The 24,404-nt window shown below is 36.3% G+C and overlaps 2 protein-coding genes and 1 long non-coding RNA gene across 3 annotated transcripts; all 3 read right to left on the bottom strand.

Annotated features, from left to right (window-relative positions):
• Positions 1 to 170: 170 nt before the first annotated feature.
• On the bottom strand, positions 171 to 12,079 carry LOC112751871 (uncharacterized). The gene is made up of 2 exons (XR_003176508.2): positions 11,656 to 12,079; positions 171 to 397 (listed from the first exon to the last, which is right to left on the bottom strand). It is a non-coding gene; the product is annotated as an uncharacterized lncRNA (long non-coding RNA).
• Positions 12,080 to 16,272: 4,193 nt separating this feature from the next.
• LOC112751870 (pentatricopeptide repeat-containing protein At5g66500, mitochondrial) lies at positions 16,273 to 20,693 on the bottom strand. The gene is made up of 2 exons (XM_025801160.3): positions 18,152 to 20,693; positions 16,273 to 16,802 (listed from the first exon to the last, which is right to left on the bottom strand). Exon 1 carries the CDS (start codon positions 19,843 to 19,845, stop codon positions 18,331 to 18,333), a length of 1,515 nt encoding a protein of 504 aa, XP_025656945.1. The 5' UTR covers positions 19,846 to 20,693; the 3' UTR covers positions 16,273 to 16,802; positions 18,152 to 18,330.
• A 461-nt stretch (positions 20,694 to 21,154) lies between these two features.
• On the bottom strand, positions 21,155 to 23,790 carry LOC112751869 (probable NADH dehydrogenase [ubiquinone] 1 alpha subcomplex subunit 5, mitochondrial). The gene is made up of 2 exons (XM_025801159.2): positions 22,956 to 23,790; positions 21,155 to 21,600 (listed from the first exon to the last, which is right to left on the bottom strand). The coding sequence occupies exons 1-2, from the start codon at positions 23,266 to 23,268 to the stop codon at positions 21,404 to 21,406; spliced, it is 510 nt and encodes a 169-aa protein (XP_025656944.1). The 5' UTR covers positions 23,269 to 23,790; the 3' UTR covers positions 21,155 to 21,403.
• Positions 23,791 to 24,404: the final 614 nt, after the last annotated feature.

Below are 24,404 nucleotides of genomic sequence, written 5' to 3'. Positions count from 1 at the left end.
GTTTTTGAGAGAAAAGTCATCCGATCCAATCGTTTAATTGAACTACGGTTCGGTTTGGTTTGATTTTTTTATCCAGATCATCCGAACCAAACCAAACCAATTAAAATCGGTTTAGATAGATTCGGTTTGTTTGGTTTTATCAATCAATTCGAAAAAATACTACCATACTATTTCACAAAGTCATAACATTGAAATCGACAAACACAAATACACAATAGCTAACAAAGTCTTGATCAAATGAAATTCGATGACAAATGAAATTTAAATATGGAAATTAAAGAAGTTTAAAAGTTCAATAGTCAAAATAACTGAAAATAAATATAAATTTTCATCAAAGGATAGCCAAGTTATGGTGTCTTCTCCAACAAAACAGCTAAACTTCTTTACGTAAACCAACCTGAAATCAAAATGCAGTTACATAATAAGAACAATAGTAATAATAAAAGTGTTTCCATCTTTGATTGCTACTGTACAACACAACTTGCTAACCCTGACCATGTTACTCGTCAACAAAAGTGTTTGTATCCAAGCAGTCTCAGCTTTTTGGTCAATAAAAATGTTGCCTCTTCATCCTTTTCTACCTGTTTGTGACCATTTCTTGCATGTATAATGTCTACCAAAATTATCCTTTTATTCTTATAAGGACTCATATATCATATATGCAATTTTACTAATGCAACTATAATTTTCAACAAAAGGAAAGTCACTGATTCAAAGAATTGACAATTCATCCCAATCTTATCAAGATACTCATATTCAAAGAAAACCACAGCAATTCATTTAGAGATGAAAAACGGCACTGAGAAGCACTTAATCAACTCCAGATATCCATACTCTAACATAAGCGCATGTGATGCCTAGCTCAACTCCAAAGTTTCACATGGCAGTAACTGTTAACCTTGCGGCCTTGACTAACAAACATCAGTTATATACCTCATACCAAATTACTAAATACTAATAATGCTTGCAATTGCAAAGCCTAGAAAATTTCAAGCACCAAATCATTGTACTACTATTGTACATATGTCTATAATCCCATCAATTCCCTAGAAAATGAAACCTTACATTTTTCTCAGATAAGAAAATTTATGGTCGTTTGTGCATGTTGTGATCGAATGATATCTTCCAATACAGGGAAAGGGGAAGCGTGCATGCAGATTCTTTCCTAGTACATCATAACCAAAGCTACAAGTGTTATAATGAACAGGACAAACTGTCATTTTTTTACTATCATTTTTATCTATCAATCCAATTTCTTTGGTCTAATAATTCAACAGCAGAAACACAACAACAAATAGATTAAAAATAGGAAAACAAATAAATTAAACAATGATCAGTGAACCAGGAATCAGAAGCAACTTCCCTAAACAATGAACAACAAATAAAACAATGAACACTGAACCAGCAAGAAAACAACAACCAGCAACAACGAAATCAAATAATCAGTGAATCAATAACAAGTAAAACAATAAAACAAATAAAACAACAAATTTCCCTAAACAATGAGAAACAAATAAAACAATAACAAGTTAACAACAACCAGCAACAATGAATCAATGAACAATAATTATTGAACAGAAATTAGTCAAACTACTTAATTACATACTTGACTCGGAGGCTCGGGCTCCATATCTCACTTGAATCGGTGGTTGGGTGGCTTGGTGGTCGGTGTTGTGTTGTGCTGTGCTGTGCTGCGCTGTGGGTGGCCAAAAACGTTGCTGGGTGGTGCTGTGCTGGGTGGCTCGGTGGGAAGAAGGCTTCGGCACTGCTGGGAAGAACGCTACTGGGTCGATGCTCGCTGGGAAGAAGGCTCCGGCTTCCGCGCTGCTGGGAAGAAAGTTGTTGGATCAGTTCTCGCTGGGAAGAAGGCTTCGAAGGCGCTGCCAGGTGGTGGGAGGAATGGTTTCGAGCTCGAGACTCCAGTGCAGAGAGCGAGAGTGCGAGATTGAGAGAAGAGAGCAGCTAGAGCTAGGTTTACGTTTGGGGGTGGGGGGGTTAGGTCACGATTCAAGAGTCACGTTTGGGGGTGGGGGGTTTGGTTTTTGATGGTTTTTTATATACCTGTTTAGTTCGGTTCGGTTGGGATTTTCATTGTCAGAACCGAAAACCAAACCAAACCGTAACAAAAATAGCAAAATGTGTTTTTTCGGTTTGTTCGGTTTTCGATTTTTTGGTTCGATTGGTCGATTTAGATCGGTCCAGATCGGTTTTGAACACCCCTACGCACTGCTAGCAGACCGACTATACTTTATGGTACAGAGTGTTAGGCGACTAAAGAGGAGCACGAATATAAGTTAAGTGTGGCAAAGATAAAGATGTTGAGATGGATGAGTGGTAATACGCGATTGGATAAAATACGGGACGAAGATACAAGAGAGAGTTGGAGTAGCACCTATTGTGGAAAAGATGGTAGAATCGCATCTCAGATGGTTTGGACATATGAGAAGAAAACTGACAGAACACCCAGTCAGGAGGAAAATGGGCAAGGGGTGAAAGGCAAAGAAAGTAGGAAGACCATCCATGAGGTGGTCAAACGAGATCTACATGTAAATGGTTTTTCTGTAGACATGATACATAATAAAGCTCAATGCGTCCTTTGATCGATGTAGCCGACCCCACCTAGTGGAACAAGACTTTATTGTTGTTGTTGATGTTAAAATCTTTCTTTTGGTCATAGCATCTGAAAAATGATTGAACCCTCAAAGAAAGGAAAAGATCCAATGGAAAAAACTTCTAGAACAAACCTTAGGGTTTTACCAAAGGACTTAGACACCATCATCGAGGATCCAATCGATACCTCCAACGTAGACAAAATTCTCTTCCTTTTGATGTCGACTATCATGTACATTGTTTTCTAAGTCCCTTACTGCCCTTTTGTAGTATCGATGAAGTCTTCTCTTTCTTTTGGATTTTGCCGAACCAAGAGCTGTTTATAAAAAACGATATTTACATGGCTCTCTTCGATGACAAAACCCACACTTTTTGAAACAATCCTAAAATTTCTAAAAGTACACCCTTTTTGTCCTGGTTTAAGAGACTCGAACCTAACAAAAAGAAATTTTGGGCTACAAGTGGGATCTATGACCTTATTCGACTGTCTCGATATCGACTCACTACTCATCGCTGGATGATTGGAGTTGCTCTTTATTTTTGGAGTCAAACAACCAACAATCTACACCTTCCATGTGAAATGGTAGGCCCAACTTTGTTCAAAGTTGCTACAATAACAGGTCTCTTCCCTATGGGCACCATTATTATGCATGACTTAAAGCCATAGAAAGAATACACACTCAATTCGAATAGTTCATCTTATGGGGAATTCATCAAAAACAATATGGGACAAGGTGATGACCTTGTCACTGATGAAGAACACATTGTGTTATTGGCTATATGGGATAGTCTTTTGTTTGCGCAATGTGACAATGCAAAAACTCTATCAACCATTGGCAACACTCTTCCATGAGAGCACATTGAGCTACTGCTTGGCTAAACTCCTTTTAGAAAACTTATTAACTTATACGAAGAGTTAGGTCTAATGGTTGAAAATCTGCGAGATCGATCTCCTCTCATGGAGATCCACTATTGTTATTCCAATTATGGTTGAATGTTACCTTCAAGAAGTTCATGGTAGTCGATGGCGCTCCTATCGCCGACAAAACGCCGCATTGAGGGCAATAGACCGTTAGTATTGAAGCCAAATTTCTCTTGTTCTTTTGTGGGAGATTTATTTTGGGAGGTTTTTACCAAGCTTTACAATGCCAAATCCTTCTAAAACGATGATCTCAACTTCACTCTTTTGTCAAGTGCAAATGTGGTCCTGATTTCAAGCCTCCATAATCAAGTCTAAAAACAAAAAAGGCAGCATTGGTCCACTTTTACTGCTATCCAAGGGTTTGCCATTGGTTTTCTGGTATACAAAAAAGATCAATATCAAATAACACTTCATGCTCCTCACCTAGTTGCTCGACAAATGGGATTTTCTTAAGCATTACCAGCTCCCTTGGTCGAAATTATCCAGTCAACTTGGTACAAGTTTATAATTTGAAGCAAATTCATTAGCACTTGAATCAAGATAAAGGCCGTCGATTTGATTACAATCCCGTTTATTTCAATGCCGTTGATTTCATCTCCAGTTGCTTTGTGACAATCTTTCCTTAAATAGTGGCAAAAATATTTTTCACAATGTGATCAAAATCTTAAGCAAATTCACCAACTGGAGATGAAGTCAACGGGATCGTAATTAAATCGACGACCTTTATTTTGATTCAAGAGTTGATGAATTTGCTTCAAATTATAAACTTGTTGACCAAGTTAGCTGGATAATTTCGACCCAAGGGGAGCTGGTAATACTTGAGAAAATCCTATTTGTCTAGCAACTAGGTGAAGAAAATAAAGTGTTACTCGATATTGAGCTTTTTTGTATACCACAAAACCAATGACAAACACTTGGATAACATTAAAACTGGACCAGGTGTTATTGTTGAGGCGCTGTCCCTCTTTGTTTTCTAGAGGCTTGAAACCAGGCCACATTTGTGCTTGACAAAAAGAGTGAAGCTGAGATCCGTTTTAGAAGGATTTGGCATCGTAAAGCTTGGTAAAAAGCTCTCCCACAGAGGAACTAGAGAAATTTGGCTTCAATATTGACAGTTTATCGCCCTCAATGCGGTGTTTTGTTGCGAGAAAAGCGCCATCAACCACCATGAACTTCTCAAAGACAGCATTCAACCATAATTGGAATAACCATAGTGGACCTCCAGCCTTGAAAGGAGATCAATCTAGCAGGTTTTTAACCATTAGACCTAACTCTTCATATAAGTTTCCTAAAAGGAGTTTAGCCAGGCAGTAACTCGATATACTCTCATGGCTTAGTATTGCCAATGGTTGATAGAGTTTCTACATTGTCACACTGCACAAACAAAAGACTATCCTATATAACCAATAGCACGAGAACACAATGTGTTCTTCATCAGTGACGGGTCATCACCTTGTCCCATATTGTTTCCAATGAATTCCACATAAGATGAACTATTCCAATTGAGTTTGTATTCTTTCGATGGCTTTAAGTCATGCGTAATAACGGTTTCCATAAGAGAGAGACTTGTTATTGTAGCAACTACAAAGTTGGGCCTACCATTCCACATAGAAAGTGTAGATTGTTGGTTGTTCGACTCCAAAAGTAAATAACAACTCCAATCATCCAATGATGAGTAGTGAGTTGATATCGAGACAGTCGAAGGTCATAGATTCCACTTGTAGCCCAAAATTTCTTTTATCAGGTTCGAGTTTCTTAAACAAGGTCAAAAAGAGTGTATTTTTAGAAATTTTGGGATTGTTTCGAAAAGTGCGAGTTTTGTCACCAAAGAGAGCCATGTAAATATCATTTTTTATCAACCGCTCTTGGTTCGGCAAAGTCGGAAAGAAAGAGAGAACTTCATCGATATGAGAAGAGGATAGTATGGGACTTCGAAAACAACATACATGATTGTCGACGGAAAAAGGGAAGAGAATTTTATCTACGTTGGAGGTATCGATTGGATCCTCGATGATGGTATCTAAGTCCCTTGATAAAACCCTAAAATTGGTTCTAGAAGTTTCCCCATTGGATCTTTTCCTTTCTTTATGGGTTCAATCATTTTTCCGAATGCTATGGCCAAAAGAAAGATTTTAACATCAACAACAAAGCCTTGTCTTACTAGGTGGGGTCGGCTACATGGATCAAACGAAGCCATTGAGTTCTATTATGTATCATGTCTACAAATAGACCATTTACATATAGATCTCGTTTGACCACCTCATGAATGGTCTTCCTAGATTTTTTTCTGCCTTTCATCCCTTGTCCATCTTCCATCTCATCCACCCTCCTGACTGAGTGTTCTATCGGTCTTCTTCTTCTCTTCTCTCTCTTTCTCTCTCTCTTATATCTTCGTTCCTTATTCTATCCAATCGCGTATGAGCACTCATCCGTCTCAACATCTTCATCTCTGCAACACTTAACTTATGTTCGTGTTCCCTTTTGGCCACCCAACACTCTGTACCATAAAGCATAGTCGGTCTGATAGCAATGCGACAGAATTTACCTTTAAGTTTTAAAGGCACTTTTTTGTCACATATAAAACCATACGCACTCTGCCATTTTGACAACTTGTTTGGATCCTATGATTTACATCATGTTCAATCTATCCATTATCTTGTATGATGCACCCAAGATACTTAAAACTTTTAACTTTTCATATGATGTTTTTTCCAATGTTCACCTCAGTATTAGGATTTTTCCTTCGGTGGCCGAACTTACATTCCATATATTTCATCTTACTACGGCTTATACACAGACCATACACTTCTAGAGCATTTCTCCTCCAACTTCTTATTTAGGTATTCCCTTGACCTTTCCATAAGGATGATATCATCGGCGAAAAGCATGCACCATGGCATAGGCTCTTGGATATACTCTGTGAGTACTTCCAAGATTAATGTGAAAATATACGGACTTAAAAATGATCCCTGGTGTAATCCTATACCAATAAAAAATTTCTCTATCACACCACTGATTCTTCACACTAGTTGTAGCCCCATTATACATGTCTTTAATTGTATGAAGATATGCGATCCTTACTCTCTTCCTTTCCAAAACCTTCCATAAGCAATTTCTTGGTTCTCTATCATATGCTTTTTCCAAATCAATAAACACCATATGTAGATCTATTTTATTACTACGATTCCTCTCCATCATCCTTCTTAACAGGTATTCGCTTCAGTGGTGTATATGTCTGATATAAGACCAAATTGGTTCTCTGTTACTTGTGTCTCCTGTCTCAGCCTCCGTTCTATCACATTTTTCCATAGCTTCATAGTATGACTCATGAGCTTGATCCCTCTATAGTTTTCGCAACTTTTAATATCCCCCTTATTCTTGTAGACAGGTACCAAGGTGCTCTTTCTGCATTTACCTTGCATTTTCTTTGATTTTAAAATCTCATTAAAAAGCTTGGTTAACCAGCTGATGTCTTTCTCTCCAAGTCCTTTCCAAACTTCACTTGGAATATTATCGGGTCCTACTGCCCTGCTATGTTTCATCCGCTTTAGAGTCTCTTTTACCTTGAAGTCTCGAATTCTTCGATAGTAGTTGAAGTTTTGATCTTCTTCCCTCATGCATAATCGACCAAGGCTCGGAAGAGTCTTCTGTTCTTCATTAAATAACACGTAGAAGTAACTCTTCCACCTTTCATTAATCTTCTCCTCTTGAGTCAAAATCTCTCCGCCTTTATCCTTTATGCACTTAACCTTATTCAAGTTTCTCGTTCTTCTTTCACGGCTCTTTGCAATTCTATATATACATTTTTCTCCTTCCTTCGTGCCTAAAGACTGGAACCCTCTTATGCTCTAGTTCTTGCTTCACTTACAGCCACTTTTGTCTCTTTCTTATCCACCTTATATTTTTTCCAATTATCTGCATTGCGGCACAAAGACCACACCTTAAAGCACTCCCTTTTTACCTTTATATTTTCTTGTACACTCGCATTCCAGCACCAGGACTCCTTGTCTCTTGGTCCTATCCCTCTTGATTTACCAAAACTTTCTTTTACTATTTTTCTAATAACTTCTGTCATCTCCCTCCACATCTCTTCCGCACTTCCATCTCCATCCACTTTGCTTCTTCTCCTACCTGTCTTAGGAAGCTTCTTTGTTCCTCCTCACCTTTCAACTACCACCACCTCGTCCTTGGATTTTTCATATGATGTATTTTTCTCAACTTTTACTCAACGCAAAAATCCATGACGACCATCCTATGTTGTGTTGTTAAACTCTCTCCCAGAATAATTTTACAATTAATGCAAAATTTTCAGTCGACTCTCCTCAACAAGAAGAAGTTGATTTGAGAGCTTGTCAGGTCACTCTTATAGGTTATAAGATGTTCGTCTCTTTTTTTAAAACATTCATTTGCGATGAGAAGGTCGAACGTTGAGGAAAAGTCCAAAATAGTTTTACCCTCGGTATTGACCACCCCAAAATCATGGCCTCCGTGAATACTTTCATACCCAACCACTTCTCTTCCAACATGGCCATTTAAATCTCCTCCTAAGAAAATCTTATCTCCTGAATATATGTCTTAGACCAAACTCTCTAAATCCTCCCAAAACCTTATCTTGTCTTACTCGTCCGAACCCACTTGCGGTGCATAAGCGCTAAACACATGAAAAGTATCTCCTTCCACCACAAGTTTGATAGCAATGATCCGATCTCCCACCCTCTTGATATCTACTACATCCTTCTTCCACTGCTTATCCACGATAATACCTATCCCATTCCGATTCTTCACCTTTCCTGTATACCAAAATTTGAACCCAGAAGTATTCAACTCCCTAACGTCCGTACCGACCCATTTTGTTTCTTATAGGTACATGATGTTAATCTTCCTCCTTGCCATGGTATCTACCACCTTCATCGATTTTTCTATTAGAGTGCCTATGTTCCATGTCCCAAATTTCAACCTTCTATCGTTCCTACCTTTACCTTTATCTTTTTCTTTGTGAACTAGCTTATTTACCTTCGTCCGTTCATGAAAATGTGGGAACCCTTGTTCATTTAACACTACACTCGGGAACCGATGCAGTGACTCTTACTCATTTGACATTGTACGCGAGTTATACAGCGCGTTGCTTCCGAACAACGACCTAACTTTAGCGCAATAACAACCTAAATTTTCATGTTGGCTGTCGAAGACCTAACACAACCATTCTCCTTTATTCGAGCTTGGGACCAGCTATGTACCGCAGATGTAGTATAAGCGAAGTTTTTAAAAAAGGCAAAATAATCTTATATTTAAATATAATAACATAAAATATTATTTATTTATTTATTATGTTAAAACATCTTTTAAGAAAAAAGATTTTTAAAAAGATATAAATTATAATTTTTCAAAAAAATATTTTTATTATTTTTTAGTGCTTTTATTTTTATTATTAAAAAATTATTATTCACACTAAAAAATAAAAAAATATATTTAAAAAAATTCTTAAAAAAAGATTTTTAACAACTTAATAACATTTAAACAAGTTCTTTTTCTCTAGTTACATCAAATCGAAGAATTTGGATTGGTTCGTTTATTTTGCTATATTTCAATTATAATTATTGATTTTTTTACGTTTATTATTCTAATTTTATTCCAAATTCTCATGAAAAATGATTTATTATCAAACATAATGATTAATTATTTGAGCATACAATTTGCAAACTTGGTGAATGCATAGCAACTAATTAATTATATTTCTCTCTTTAATAAATTCATTATTGTTTTCCAGACGTGCTTTGTGAAGCCAATTTTAAAATTAGAGAAATACTACCTAAATAAGTATTTTTATAATTAAGTTCATAATTAAATTTTATTATATTTTAATGAACATCTCAATATATTTTAACGCTGATCTTATTCAAATTTATACATGCATTTATTAAGATGGATTTTGTTATACTAATAAATTATTAGACTAATTTAGTTAAATTTAATTACTAAAAAGACTTAGTTATATACCATCATTTTTAAAATTATTGTTGTTTTCTCTTTATGTATTCATTATTCATATCTTACATAAAATCAGATCCATATCTAAAGGTATCTCAATGAATTTGATTTTGAGTTTAATTTTAATGCTTATATACTATAAAATTTGTTGAGATTGTCATATATTTGAAAAGAATTGGGTTGATTTTATATTATATTTTTTATCTTTGTATCTTGTAGTGTATTAGATTTCATTGATTTTAAAATTTAAATTACACATGATCTAATGTAACACAAATTAATATAAAGAAAAGTTACAATACACATTGAAGTTATACTCCTTGGACAATACTATTCCAAAGGTGGATCATTAGCTAACCATGTGGGAATTTAAAATATCGTTGTTAGATCTTCGATGGAATTCACATTAAGAACGCAACCCAACGATGGCTTACCAAGATGATGATAATGAAACTTGTTATGTATATATGTTATTTCTAGTTTTCTACCCATGTGCACTTGAATTTGCTTATGCTAGTTGAAATTATGGGAACTAATTAAACTCACAAACATATCAACTTAGTGTGTATAATATTATTATGAGTGCACTACATTGATCTAGAATAAACGAAGTAAAAACTTGTACAAATCTAACTAAGCTAGGTACTTTTAATTTTTAAATAATAACTAGAGCCTAGACTAAATTCTCCTCTTTGCAATACCCGGATATCAAAATGTTAAATGTGACACCATTCAGTTTCACCATCACATACATCAAGCTTCTAGGCCTACCAACTTTTCTATTTCTGCAAAGTGCATGAAGCAAGGTGTTGTAAATCAGAGTGTTTGGTGTGACCCCTCTGCTAGACTTGATCACCTGCAAGAGCTTAAAGCCCTCACCAATCCTATTGGTCAAGCAGAGCCCTTTCATCAAGATCCCAAAAGTATAATCATCCCCAACAACCCCAGACTCCATCATACTCTTCCTAAAAAAACTCCCTAGCTATGCTAATGTCCTCCTTCACAAGGACACCAAGAATGGAGTTGTATATCTTTAAGGAAGGACTGCTATGAAACTTGTACACTAAGTCAAGGACCTTGATGACTGCACGAGTCATGCTGGCAGCAGACAATTGTGACAAAGATTTCATCGCCAGGAGGGTGCCGATTGAGTTAGGCATTTCGTCAAGCATTTGCTTAACGCTGTCGAAACAACAGAAAGTACATAGCTTATGGATCAAGGCATGGTATGTGGATTGGAAGTGGGTGAAGCTGGGTAGTGAGGAGGCCCATCTGAAAGTTTCAATGGCCTTGGAAGCAGTTTTCTGTTCAAGGATGAGGTGGCAGACATGGTCCTGTGATGGGGTAGCAGGAGCAGAAGCAGACGTTGATGAAAGGGAACGAATTTGGAAGGTGAGAAAACGCGTGAGAGCGAGAGATTTGGATAATATAGAATTTTACAGTGCGTTGTAGAGCTTTGAGGGCGGCATTATTTGAAGGGGCCAACAAAATTTACAAAAGGTTTTAACTTTCAAGTAAATGAATCTGTTTCTAGAAATGGGTTATGAAAAGATAGTAACTTTGATTTGATTATAAGGGGTATATATGGACTAGTGAAACCGGTTTGTCTTAATCCAGACCCAGCCTAAATATGTACCAAGCCTATTTTTTAGACCATAACCTAATCTTAAACTCGTTGAAACCTATACACATTCGAGCCACAATGATGCCAGGTAAAAAGCGGATGAAAACCAGAACTTTAATAATAATTTGTAAAAAGAGATATTCAGAGAACAATAAACAAACAGAACACCAAAGCACAATAACAATAAACAGAACAATAATCAGAAAAATCAACAATAACCGCATCAACTAAATTAGAAACAAATCAGAAAAAAAAAACAGGTAATAATCAGAGCAAAAATTCAATTTACTGGTAATCAGAACAAGGATCAGAATTCAGAACACCAAAATAGCATCACTAATTAATTTTTTCCAGAAAAAAAAAAAAGAGAGGGAAAATACCATTACTGGTAATCAGAAGTCAGAACAATAATCAAAATACTAATCAGAACAATAATCAAAACACTAATCAGAAGTTCTAAAGATCAACATTAATTTTTTTTTAAAATAAAAAAGGAAAAAAATCGGTTTACCTGAGCTTGAGAACAGGGAAAGGGGCAGTTGAGCAGAGGTGGTTGCTAACTGAGCTTCGCCGTGGCGGGGCTAACCTTCGCGGGGACTGATGGTGGCAGAGAAGAAGCAGACGAACGGGAGCAGCAACGCCGGAAAATAGAGCAGAGAAGCGCCAGCGCACGGACCGTCGCACCTCGCAGCTCTTGATGGTGTCGTCGTCACTGAGAAGCAGTGCAGCACCGTGGCCGTGAAGCATCTACGACAGTTCGATTCAACCAGAGAAGCGCCGAGAAGCAGTCGGACAGAGGAGCTTCGGCGCGGGCCAAGGTGACTCTGTAACGAGTAAAATATAGGCCAAGGCCCAATTAGGATAGTTTTATTAGTATTTGAATTACTATAAATAGATATAGTAGAAGGGTAATAGGAGGACATGAATTGAGTAATGAATATAGTTCTTTTTTTGGAATTTTTTTTATGGAATTATCTCTCTTCCTCTTAATTCTCTCTAAATTTTTTTTGATTGATTAATTCTTCTCTATTCCTAAATCATACCCCTTACAGACTCCGAGGCTGCCGAGCCTTGACAGTGGCAGGTGGTCTCTGGTGAGAGATAGAGAAAAGAGGGGGTTGTGCCGCCGTGCGTGTTCTAGCCTCTAACCAAGTATATTTTTATTTTGGAGTACTATGCATTCTCACTAGGGGCATTTGCGGTGCGGTTTAGTTCGATTTTTTAAAAAAAAGTCATCCGATCCAATAGTTTAATTAAACTGTGGTTCGATTTGATTCGATTTTTTTATTAAGACCATCCGAACCAAACCAAACCAATTAAAATCGGTTTAGTTTGGTTCGGTTTGTTCGGTTTTTTCAATCAACTCAAAGAAAAGCTTGCCATACTATTTCACAAAATTATAACATTAAGCTCATATAACACAAATATGCAATAACTAACAAAAATCTTGATTCAATGAAATTTGACAACAAAAGAAATTAAAATAAATAAAACTCAGAATCACAATTTCACAAACATGCCAAAAAATTCCTAAATGTAGTAAAACAAATGAATTAACTCTATTAAATGACACAAGATAACACAAGACTAACATAAGTGTCATTGCATTATGTAAGAAAATAACACATCTAAAGGTATATTACAAACAATAAAATTCTTCCTTTCTATTTTTAATATCATTATATCAATATATGTAGAATGTTGAAGACATCTTTCATAGTACAAAGAACTTCATAACTTGTAATTGAAATGCACTTTCTCACAAAAAAAATGCAGGCAAAACATAAATACATTGTGCCCATCTAGTTCTCTTGAAACTAAAAGTCGCAACCGAGACATGTGTAGAAAGACCAATTACCTTAGAGAATTGCACCTTCTGTTCATCAATTATATTGATTCCAAGTTCTCTTCTTATATCCTGCCAAAAACCAATACCAGATAATGAACAACAAATACTAGGAATCAACAACAATGAACAACAATGAACAAATAATTAAAAAAACAGAAACAGAAACACAACAAAATAAAATTACTAGCATTCAGCAAATATGAACAATGAACAACAATCAGCAAAACCGAACAAATAATGAACAACAATGAACAACAATCAGCAACAATGAACAAATAGATTGAGTAGAAATTGAATACAAATAAATCACAAAATCAACTCAAAACAAGCAAAAATAAATTAAAACCAGCAGCTCAGAATCACAGAATCAGAATTATTAATAAATTAAATCACAAAATCAACTCAAAACAAACAACTCAAATTAACAAAAACAGTAAATAAGCACAGTAACTCTGCCTATGTTACACTTGCGGTACATAGCCGGTCTGAAGTCCGGATAAAGGAGGAGGGTTGTGTTAGGTCTTCGGCAACCAACATAAAAATATAGCCGAACCCCCATGACATTAATCAAAGACATTATTGCGCTAAAGCTAGGTCGTTTCCCGGAAGCAACGCGCCGTATGGCTCGAGTACGGTGTCAAAGCAAGAGTCGCTGCATCGGTGCCCGGATATAGTGTTAAATGAGCAAGGGTTCTCGCGTTTTCGTGAACGGACGAGGGTAAATAAGCTAGTTCACAAAGTAAAAGGTAAAGGTCGAAGCAACAGAAGGTTGAGATTTGGGACATAGAACATAGGCACTCTAACTCAATTCTCTATAAATTTGTCTCTAATAGCTAATTCCAAATTCCAAACGTAGAAAAAGTTATAGGGATTACAAAGTGACGATCCAGATTGAAGATTTCACCTAAATGCCTCCTAACATAATCTGCACATACCTGAGAGCTATTTGATCCTTCCTTTCTCATTCTATTCCCTTTTTCTATACAAAACATTCTAGTATGCACAAAGTCTAGCCATGAAACAAGTCTCTCTTCACTAACAAACCGCATCTATTTGCATCGGAATACCTAGCGGAACTTCACTTGAGGTAGGGAGTTTTGTGCTATTTTTTATATGTCATATCTTAAATGTTTTTGAACATATATGTTAGCATCGGACGTCATGATATAATGTCTCTTTTCTTCATATGCATTATGCATTATAATAACAATCTTATGTGCATTAAAGAACTGAGGGAATGATCATTCGGTAAGGGAAGGTGACCCCAAAGACAAGATAATCGAAATGATCGTTCGGTAAGGGAAGATGATCGGCAAACCTTTGAGATAAAAACATTCGGTAAGGGAAGGGGACTATCCCATCAATTTTATATAATAATATATTTTTGTTGACATGACTCCCTTCTTGTGTATGTCTAAATAACCTTGATTGTAAATTGAACTGAGAGAATAATCCTTCGGTAAGGGAAGGTGACCCCCAAAGACAAGATATCGATATGATCCTTTGGTAAGAGAAGGTGATCGCCAAAACGTTTGGGATAAGAACCTTCGGTAAGGGAAGGGGACTCCCACCTTTTATACCGGTTTGAACTCAATACCTTCCAAAAAAGCTACGAGAAAAAGTAATAAAAAGTGCAATGAAAAATGTGATCATGATTGTTCTTCTTTTATTTTTTTTTTTTAATTTATGATTATGTTTATTATTGCATTCAAAGATCCTTCTTTTTTCCAAAGTTCCTTTTTGTATAATGTATGATATTGTTTAAGATCTTTATTTTATTCAGATCTATTCTGTTTGATTTATCTATGGCAATGTTACTATTCTTCTCTTATTTATTATTTATTTCGTCTTGCTTTATGGCCTATGAGAACATCATACCAAGGTTTATGAGTTACCTTTATATGTTTTAACGCTATAGGCATTTTGTATGCATTACACATGTCATAACATAAGTAAATGAGAAGCATCTAAAAGTCACACCACTCCGACTAATCAAGACTTTTGAAAATAATAATTGAACAACATTGCATCATCACTGTTTTTATTTTAAAACTTGGAGTGGCTGGGGATGGATACGATGACACCATATAGATAAACTACTGAGAAACTTTTGTTTCTCACCCCTCTCTCCGTACCATCTTCAGGAACGATGCAGTACGAAGCAATACAATTGAGGTGAAAAGACAGGTGCACTAGTGGGAGCAAACTATCGAGGACGTAGATAAAAAACATTAAACGTTTATCTTAAGAAGGAAGAATATGCGATTGTTTTAGCCATAGTTAAACAAAATAAGAGAATTAGGATTTCCTATGTGTCTTATTTTATCCTTATTGACTGATTGCAATTGTAACTATTATGTTTCCTTTTTTATTTGGTATGAGTAAAGCTTGTCATTGTTGTGCCTTCATAGTTTAGCACACCGGTTTTTCATGTTAATATTTTCAAATCCACTTATATTTTTCAACTAGTAACTATTCTAATAAAAACTAATTATTCAATATTTTTATCTATAAATTAGTTTATATAAATATTTCACATTTGTTTTAAAAGAAAATTTTCGCAAGGTTTTGAATATCAGCTACTAAATATAATCCAAATAAAGCTTAACTCAATTTAAAAGTATTAAAGTGTTACATTACCTACTCTCCTTGATTAATAACCTACTCTCTTTGATTAAAATTTCTCATTACATATGTGCATTTACAGTTTTTTACACAATGAAACACCTAAACTAATTAATGAAAAGTAAAAAGATAATATAATTTTTTTAATGTCAAAAGATTTCTTGTTACGACAAAAATTATAAAAATCAACATTTTTGCCATTTCACTTGAGCTATTCACCGAACTATAAACTTTGGTAACTGATATTGTAGATTTCATTTACTCAAAATTGGATATATTCCTAGTCCTATATTTTATTAAAGAGTCGTATTAACAAAAGCAGCAAATACCTTGAATAATGGATATTTCAGAGTTAGTTTTAAAATGAATTTATTATGGCTAACAAACTAACTGAGCAGTCCAAATCTTCTATCACTTTTGACATTCTGTGTCAAGAATTATAATCTCACTTCTTTAATGACATAATGACAATTACAGTTCATAATTATCAAATCAAAAAAACATTGAACATGTAATGTAATAAAATACAAAAGTAAATGATTTCTGCACTTAATGCATGCACATCAAATCAAGCACATTGCTTAAAGTGAGAAAAGAAAGACTTCAACCACTTAAAATTAATATTGCATGTATTCAGCATTGGACACTAAAAAATTTCAGTTCTAACACTTCCAGTGCTATTAAAAATTACCAGTGTGCTTAATGTCAATATCAATCAAAAGGAAATGATAATCAAACAAGTTATTCCAAAATTAATCAAACATGATTAGCAGGTCTTTATATGAATTACAATCTTCATGTTGGTTATTGATTCCCATGGATCGACATGTTGATGTACCACTGGCTAAGATGTCTTTGGAAAAATCATTTTTTGTTGAATTTTGAAGCTGGTATGTATTTTCATTCATGTTAAATTTTCCACCAACTTAGTAAGGCTGCTGAGTTAGAGCTTCAATTGCATAATTTGATCCTTAGTCCTTGTCGAAAAGAGTGATATCATCTTAACCCACACAAAATTAAATAAAGTAGATAAGATCATCATATAAGAAAACGGTAAAAAATTGAAAAATAAACGATATAAGTAACTCTAATAGGCATGATATGATTATGTTCAGGACTTCAGGTCACTACTTTTTCTCCTGGGCTCCACCCAATTTTCTTTCTTCTGACTTCTGAGGTATCCTCTACAAAATTAAAAGAACAAAAAAAATAAGTAACGACACAAGATATTATTCTCTTTCCTAATCTGCTACATACACTTTGGAGAAAGCAGCATATCAAACTTAAACATGTGAGATATTCATCTTTAAAGCAATTTATAGAGAAATTATATGAAATGAAAAATCTATCAATTCATCCTTAAGGCAATTTATAGAGAAATTATATCAAATGAAAAATCTATCAGTACTCTTTAAGAGATAAAAGTGAAAGTAATAATATATGATATCCAATTTTAAAATGATGGGTTCTAGTTATCCATAATTTGTTGTCTAGATGCTTGTATTTTTAAAAATACCATATCACTGGCATTGGATTTTCCAAAATTAATGTGCAGGTTAGATGAATCGAATGATCAAAGTCTCTAGGCCGTTCATTCAATAAAACTACTACAAACCGTTAAAATATCATGATAAGACACAAAACACTCATCAAGCATTTGAACTAATATAGTGGATGTGATTGGCTATCAGATAGTATGTATAATAATATTAAATTTACAATAATATCAAACCTGTTATATTTTTACACTTTTTCAGCATGCAGGATTCATAATGCTTTAACTAAATTTACAATAATAATATCAACCACTTGTTTAACGATTAAAAGATTCCGTACATAACAGTGAAAAAAAAGACAAGATTATAGTTGAAAGGTACCCAATTTAATCACCCAACAGGCATCATGGATACAAAATTACCCAACAACCACCCAAAACAAACACTCAAAGCCTAGCAACAACATCAATGCTAAAGCTAAAACATAAAAACAAAAAACACAACAAAACAGAGACAGCAATCCCAACATGAAAGACACCAACTACAACAGCACCCCTGCCAAGAAACATCACTACCAAGATATTCCACCCTCAAATGCGTATAAGAGAGTGTCATTTACTTTGCAAATTAAGCATAAGACTGAAGAGCTCGTCTACACAAAGCATTATATTCAAAAGGTCAGGGCCATGAAGTTATTTACTTTACAAGTAGATAAAAGAAGCTTTTTCAGTTGCATATTCAAAAGTGGAATGAAGTGAGCACAGAAAGATTAGAAAATTACAGCAGAGTGAGGCCTGTGCACTTCATCCCCCTAAAGAACTTTTCCTTTTTCTTTTCATACTAATGATATACTATTCCAGATACAAACTATTCCAGATACAACACCAATTAATAATTTTCATTGAACTAAATTGAGGGAGGAAGAGAGTTTGAGTCTGGAAAACAATTAGGACCAGGAAAAAGCTCTTCCTAAAACAGGACCAGGACATATTCATGGTCTCATTAGGTGCTAATAGGGAAACTTAAATTTAGCATACCGATGTTAGCAACCAAGAGTCGAGCCTAGAATAGAACCAAGCACGAGCAAAAGGCCGACGATGTTAGCCAATGATATAAAGAATGCAGAGCAGACACATTGCCAACTTGCCACTATATTCAATCCATACTTAATAGTAAGACTTGGGCTCAACTTTGTGTTGGCCGTTGCTAGCAAACATCAAGCAGATCGCAACCCGACATGTTGATTGAAGGCTGAAACATTAATCCAGCTATTGCCAGCTTCCTTGACCAACCTTTTTGTCCTCATCATGCTTCTCAACTCATCTACACAATCCCACTTTCCAATGGCTGCATAAAAATTCGATACAAGCACAATATGGCTAGCTTTATCAGGCTCCATCTGCAAGAGATGCTTTGCAGCAAATTCACCTCTTTCAACATCCTGATTAAGACTACAAGCATTCAGCAATGCTATCCATACTCCTACAGTAGGCTTAGTACCTTGCTCAATCATATTTTGATATGCTGACCATGCTTCTTCCATGTTACCGGCTCGGCCTAAGATATCTATGAAGCATGCATAATGCTCTGGATCTGGTTCAAGACCATATTTCTCCCTCAACAAATTGAAGCATTTTTTACCTTCCTCCACCAATCCAGAGTGAGCACAAGCCGACAATACAGACAAAAAAGTCACAGAGTTCGGAATCACCTTATTCCCATCCTCCATCATCTGCTCAAACAGCTCAACACCTTCATGTCCACACCCACTCCGACCATATGCATCAACCATACATGTCCAGGAAATCACATCCTTCTGAGAAATTCCATTGAACAATGAACGAGCATGTGAAATTTTCCCACATTTCGCATACATGTCCAACAAGGCATTGCACAGTTGAGTCTCATAAGTGAAACCTTGACGTACTGCAACACAGTGAATCTGTTTCCCTACCCACAGATCCAGATTCTCAGAGCAGCCAACCAGAGAACTGGTAAGACCAACCACATTAGGCTTCATCAAGCTCAGAATTTTGAACCCTTGATCATACCTCTTATTCCTGATGCATGCAGAAACCAAAGAGTTATACATCATGTCATCTTTCCAACCCTTCAAACTATAGAAAACTTTCAAAGCATCATCAATACATCCAACACTGGAGTAAAAATCAATAAGAGCAGTGCTCAGCACAACCAAATCACGCCCCATGGACACCACCAAACCATGAACCTGTCTACCCAATTCCAAGGCCTTCAAAGAAGCACAACATTTCAACACGGAACAAAGTGTGAACTCACTGAGCATAACATTCTCCTTTCCCATTTCTCTTAGAACACTTAGTGCTTCAAGGGGAAGATCATGCCTCAAGAAACTCGAAAGCAAAGCATTCCAAGCAACAACATCCCTGTGAACCATCTCTTCAAAGATCCTTTTGGATTGTTCCAAATACCCATATCTCGAATACATGTCCATCAGTGCAGTTTTTGCGACAGTTCCGATATCTGCACCGGTTTTGATCATGTGAGTGTGGACTTGTTTGCCCCGCTTAGAGAGTGGTAACAAAGAGCACGCACGAAGGACAGGGGTGAAGGTGTGTGCATCAAGGTCAGAGCGTGTGCGTCGCACGTCACAGAAGAGGGTCCAAGCAGTGGCAAGGTCTCCACGGCGAACATATGAGGTGATGAGGGAGTTTACATGGGAAATGTCTCTATGGAGCATTTCATCGAACATGTTATATGTGAAGTTGGTTTTGGAGGTAAAATAGGACCGAATCAATGAGCATTTTGAAACCAACCAAGAACAAGACAACTCCAGCCAGCAGGTTCAAACCATCATCTCAATTCCGAAAGCCAGGTCCAGAATAGAGAGACAGGGGGCCAAACAGAGAGTCAATTCGGCCGTGAGGAAGTTACCGGGAGAGAAGATTGCACAACAACGCTGCGTTTGCCGCTGGGTTCACAGTACCAAGAATCAATCATCTCAAACAAACCCACCAGCACGCACGACGTAGCACTCGGAGCTCTTGAAGAGCCTAGTCGGAACCGATCAGGAACCACGCCGGAAGCGACCAAAGACGCCGAGAGGAGAGCTCCGCTGCGGTCCGATGGCTTAACCGATGATAGGAAGTGTTTGAGGTAGCTCGCCGGCCTTAGCTCCACGGCGACTTGGAACGGCGATCCTCTGGTAGAAGTAGTGCTCCTCAGGCGGACTTCATCATCTTCTCCTTCTGGAAGCGCAGCATCAGGAATCGCAGAGAGGGAGAGGGGAAAGCAATTTCTGTTTTTGAATTTTGGGGTTGTTTTCGGGTATTTTTCTCGGGGCGGGTCGGTCTATCCGGCCCATCTCACGACAAAAAAAACGATGACGGTGCTTGCGCATCTGGACGGTGTTCTACTTGGGATCTTTACTTCTGGGTCAGTAACTTTTGACACAATCTAACATTTCACCCACAGATCTGACCCAACAAAAAAAAACCATTTCACCCACAGGTGCAGGTCTGTCTGTGGTGGTGGCTTGTTTTTTTTGAAAGAGAAGCTCGACATATATTTCTTTGATATCTCCGGATTACCATCAACAACAAAAGTGATTCACACCTAACCACTCCTTGTTGATAATCTCTTTAACTCCTTTTCCTTTGTTTTGGAAGATCCTCCTGTTCCTTGGCTTGTTTATTTTGGCGCATTAAGTAACCCGTAACTGTGATCATTTTATACTTGTACTCGCTTATTGATATTGACATTGGAAATTGAATAGCATATGTTCCCACTGAGAAACTTTCATGTCTTGGAACGACTGTATTGATAGTATCTTGAAATCATAAACACCACCCGCAAATGATGAATGATATTTTGCAATGATTTTTAACGTTTAATATCATTATTATCCTTCCTCTCTTTTATTTATTATTTCCTTGTTTTTTGGGGAGAAAATACTTGTAACGAAACCATAGTTATTCGAAATGCATTGATTATTTAATATATCATTTTAAATCCGAGATGGTATTCATTTATCAAGGTTGAGAGTCAAGGGAACACGAAAATGGCAGAATTTGGTGTCAAAAGACTTAAATTAAAATTACTTTTAATCACGGATACATATAAAGACACAAGCAATATTTGTTCTTTCTCAAGGTTCAAAGTTCAGGTTATTTAGGAAGCCAACAGTTTTCTCTCACAAAAGCGGAGCCTGTTCGGTTTTAAACTACCTAGCAGAAACAATTTGATGAAAAGAAAGGGGAAAATACATTGGAATTGAGAAACCAAAAGCTCTTTATCTTCCTGGCTGCAGATCAAGCCTTTGAAGGTGATTCACTAGAGCTGATAGCAGGATTATCCTTTCCTGACTTGGATTGAAGTGCTTCTAGCGTGTCGTGGAACTCTTGAGGAAGAGGAGGAGGTCGGTGGAGGGGAACATGCCTGGGAACTGGTGCATCATTCTCGATCACCTCAATTTCATGATCATCTGGGACACCCCAAGGATCCCACTCTGAAATCCAAACATAAACATGACTATTTAAATCAATTTCGTAATATAACAGTTGCCTTACATGTGTATCGTTCAATCCAAAAAGAAAGGTAAAGCACGTGCAGAATGGGCAGCAGATAACATGCTACTTCTACGTGTATTGTTTAACTACGTGAGTCATTATATCATACAAAGTGAATGTCATATTTAGGAGTATTATTGTATCATATTTGCATATACATTGTTATCCTGCATATGTTGAAACATGGTTATAACTTATAAGAGAAAATCAACTGCACTTGAATGAATGTCAATAAGAAGAAACCTAAGCAAACTATTCTTTGGTGAAATGGTATGATCCTACAATGTGACTTCTAATCAAAATTCAAGGTTATATAAACTATACTACTAGAACTTGAAATGCTCAAACTTTAACAGCTAAAATATTGTGATGCAAGTCCATTTAACTTGTCAAAAAGACAGGAGCGCATCTTGAACTGAAAAACTATCCACCAGTACATTCATCAAGAGCTAATGAAACACCTCGAAACACCAAGGGTCAGGTAAAAACCCAGGAAGGTGTGAACTATCTCAACTTATTGTGTACCAAGTGGATAAAAATCCAGAATTAGGCTTGAAAGACAAAAAAAACAATTGAGTATGACTGTGAACCAGGTCCACAAGGAACTTTAAATGTAGAAAAACAGATAAACAAGTACATGCTAAAATCTAAAACTCCAAGGATGTTATAGGCGGAGGCAGGAACCAACTTGATAGTGTCTTCCTCAGATAGTTTTTATCCCATTGCTAACTTCTACACAGGTTATGTAGTACACAAGATTTTATAGGTTTGATAGACCAACTTTTGCTAACAATGAAAAGCAAAGTGGAACCAAAGGAAAACATCCCCGTGTTTATTCAAATATATATACATATTTCCTTCCTTTGCTCAACATTCACGCGATTCCACAAGCATATAACACACACAGGTGCAGGAAAACACAAAAAAAAAAAAAAAACATCACAACCCTTGTATGACCAGCATATGATAAAAACAACACGACTTAATTATCATTTTCAAGAACCACCAATTTTCCACAAAGGCACACATCAAAGTATCAAACAACAATTTGATCATGTAGTTAAAACTTCAAAAATCAGTCCCCGCAAAATGCATTGTATCCCACATATTAATATTAATCGCTAAAATGAAACAACTAATTCGACCTAAAAATTTCCCATTTCTCAGCACACATTGACCTTCCCTTAAAATCAATCCCATAAAAATTCCCAAATTCTCCATTTCTCACAATCCAAACAATCAAACAGAACAAATCAATTGAATTCAACAAGCGAATCACGAATCCAACAATTACCGATCATTTTATCGATGAGCTTGAGTTCATCCTGAGCTTCCTCGATGAGCTCCTCGACCTGGCCACAACTGAGTCGCTTCTCGATATTCTCCCAATCCTCTTCTTCCTCGCAGACCTTGAGCCGGTGCCTCGTGAAACTCTCCACCGCCTTACGGTACCCTTCGTCCTCCGGCACCGCCTGGATCTCCTTCAGTGTCTTCCTGTATAGCCCTATCAGAACCTCCCTCGCGTTCGGCACCACGTCCAATCCAACGATCCCCGTTGTCTGCTTCACCTTCGCCATTAACGGCCGAGCCACCGCCCTCAGAAACATTTTCGGTCTCCTCCGATCACTCACTCTCAGTCACTCCTTCCTTCTTCTACGATCTCTGACTCTCTCTCTCTCTCTCTCTCTTTCTCTCTCGTAGAGTAGATGCTGGAGACTGTGTGGTGAATGGATCTATATTGGGCCTTCCATTTATGGGTCGGGTGTTCTAAAATCCGAATCAATTTGGTCCAGATTCTGTTGTTAATTGGACCTATAATGAGGCCCAAATATTTTTTTTTTCTCATGTGCAATGTTGATTATGCAGCTTATTCCATGACTAAACATACAAGATGATGCAGCTTATTTAGGATGAGTTTGACAAAGCTTTTTCAAGAGGTGTTTGTGTTTTTAAAAAGCACAATCAACTCTATTTTGAAAGCACCTCAGCGGAAGCTTTTTAAAGTTGGTTTTATGTTTATCAAATTTTCTTTATTTTTTCGCACATATTTTTCGCTATTATATTACCATTGAAATCCTTTTATATTTCTAACTTCTCATCCTAACCTTCACAAATTCTAATACAGTTTTCATATATTGTTAGAAAATTAAATCAAGAAGTATGCAAGTAACAAAAGTTTAGAAAAGTCAAAGGCAAAATTCAATTTGAATTCAAAGTGGTTACAAAGTTCATGGTTCATCACCAAGATTCTACAAACTTCTTGTGCTATCTATCAACTTGCATAGATTAGAATTTTCATGAAACATGGTTAAAGAATTGAAGAAGCAAAGTTTGAGTTGAATACAAATAATCATCAATTGGCTAGATATTGCTAGAAGCTAACATATTAGAAGCTTGAAGAGTTTTGAAGAACATTCAAAAGAATAGCACAACTACAACATTCTACAACATTGAAAAAATTCAAAATCAAATTGAATTGAAATTAGAAGATGATAGAAACTACATGAATACAAGTTGAAAGAAGATTCATGAAGCCAACTCATAAAATGGTGGTCATTACAAAATTGATTTGTGATTCATAAATTATTATTTTAGTAGGAAGCATTGCCTATATAAAGGCACATATGTCTTGTGTATTTTGTGTGTTCCATAATGAAATGAGTATGTTATGAAATTCTCTCCTTTGTCTTATGAGTGTTAGTGAGTTTGAGAGATGAAAAATATGATAGTGTCATTTATATGA

This window comes from Arachis hypogaea, chromosome 15, assembly GCF_003086295.3.
Source record: "Arachis hypogaea cultivar Tifrunner chromosome 15, arahy.Tifrunner.gnm2.J5K5, whole genome shotgun sequence".
Classification (NCBI taxonomy): domain Eukaryota; kingdom Viridiplantae; phylum Streptophyta; class Magnoliopsida; order Fabales; family Fabaceae; genus Arachis; species Arachis hypogaea.
This window is presented reverse-complemented; position numbering and strand designations above follow the sequence as displayed.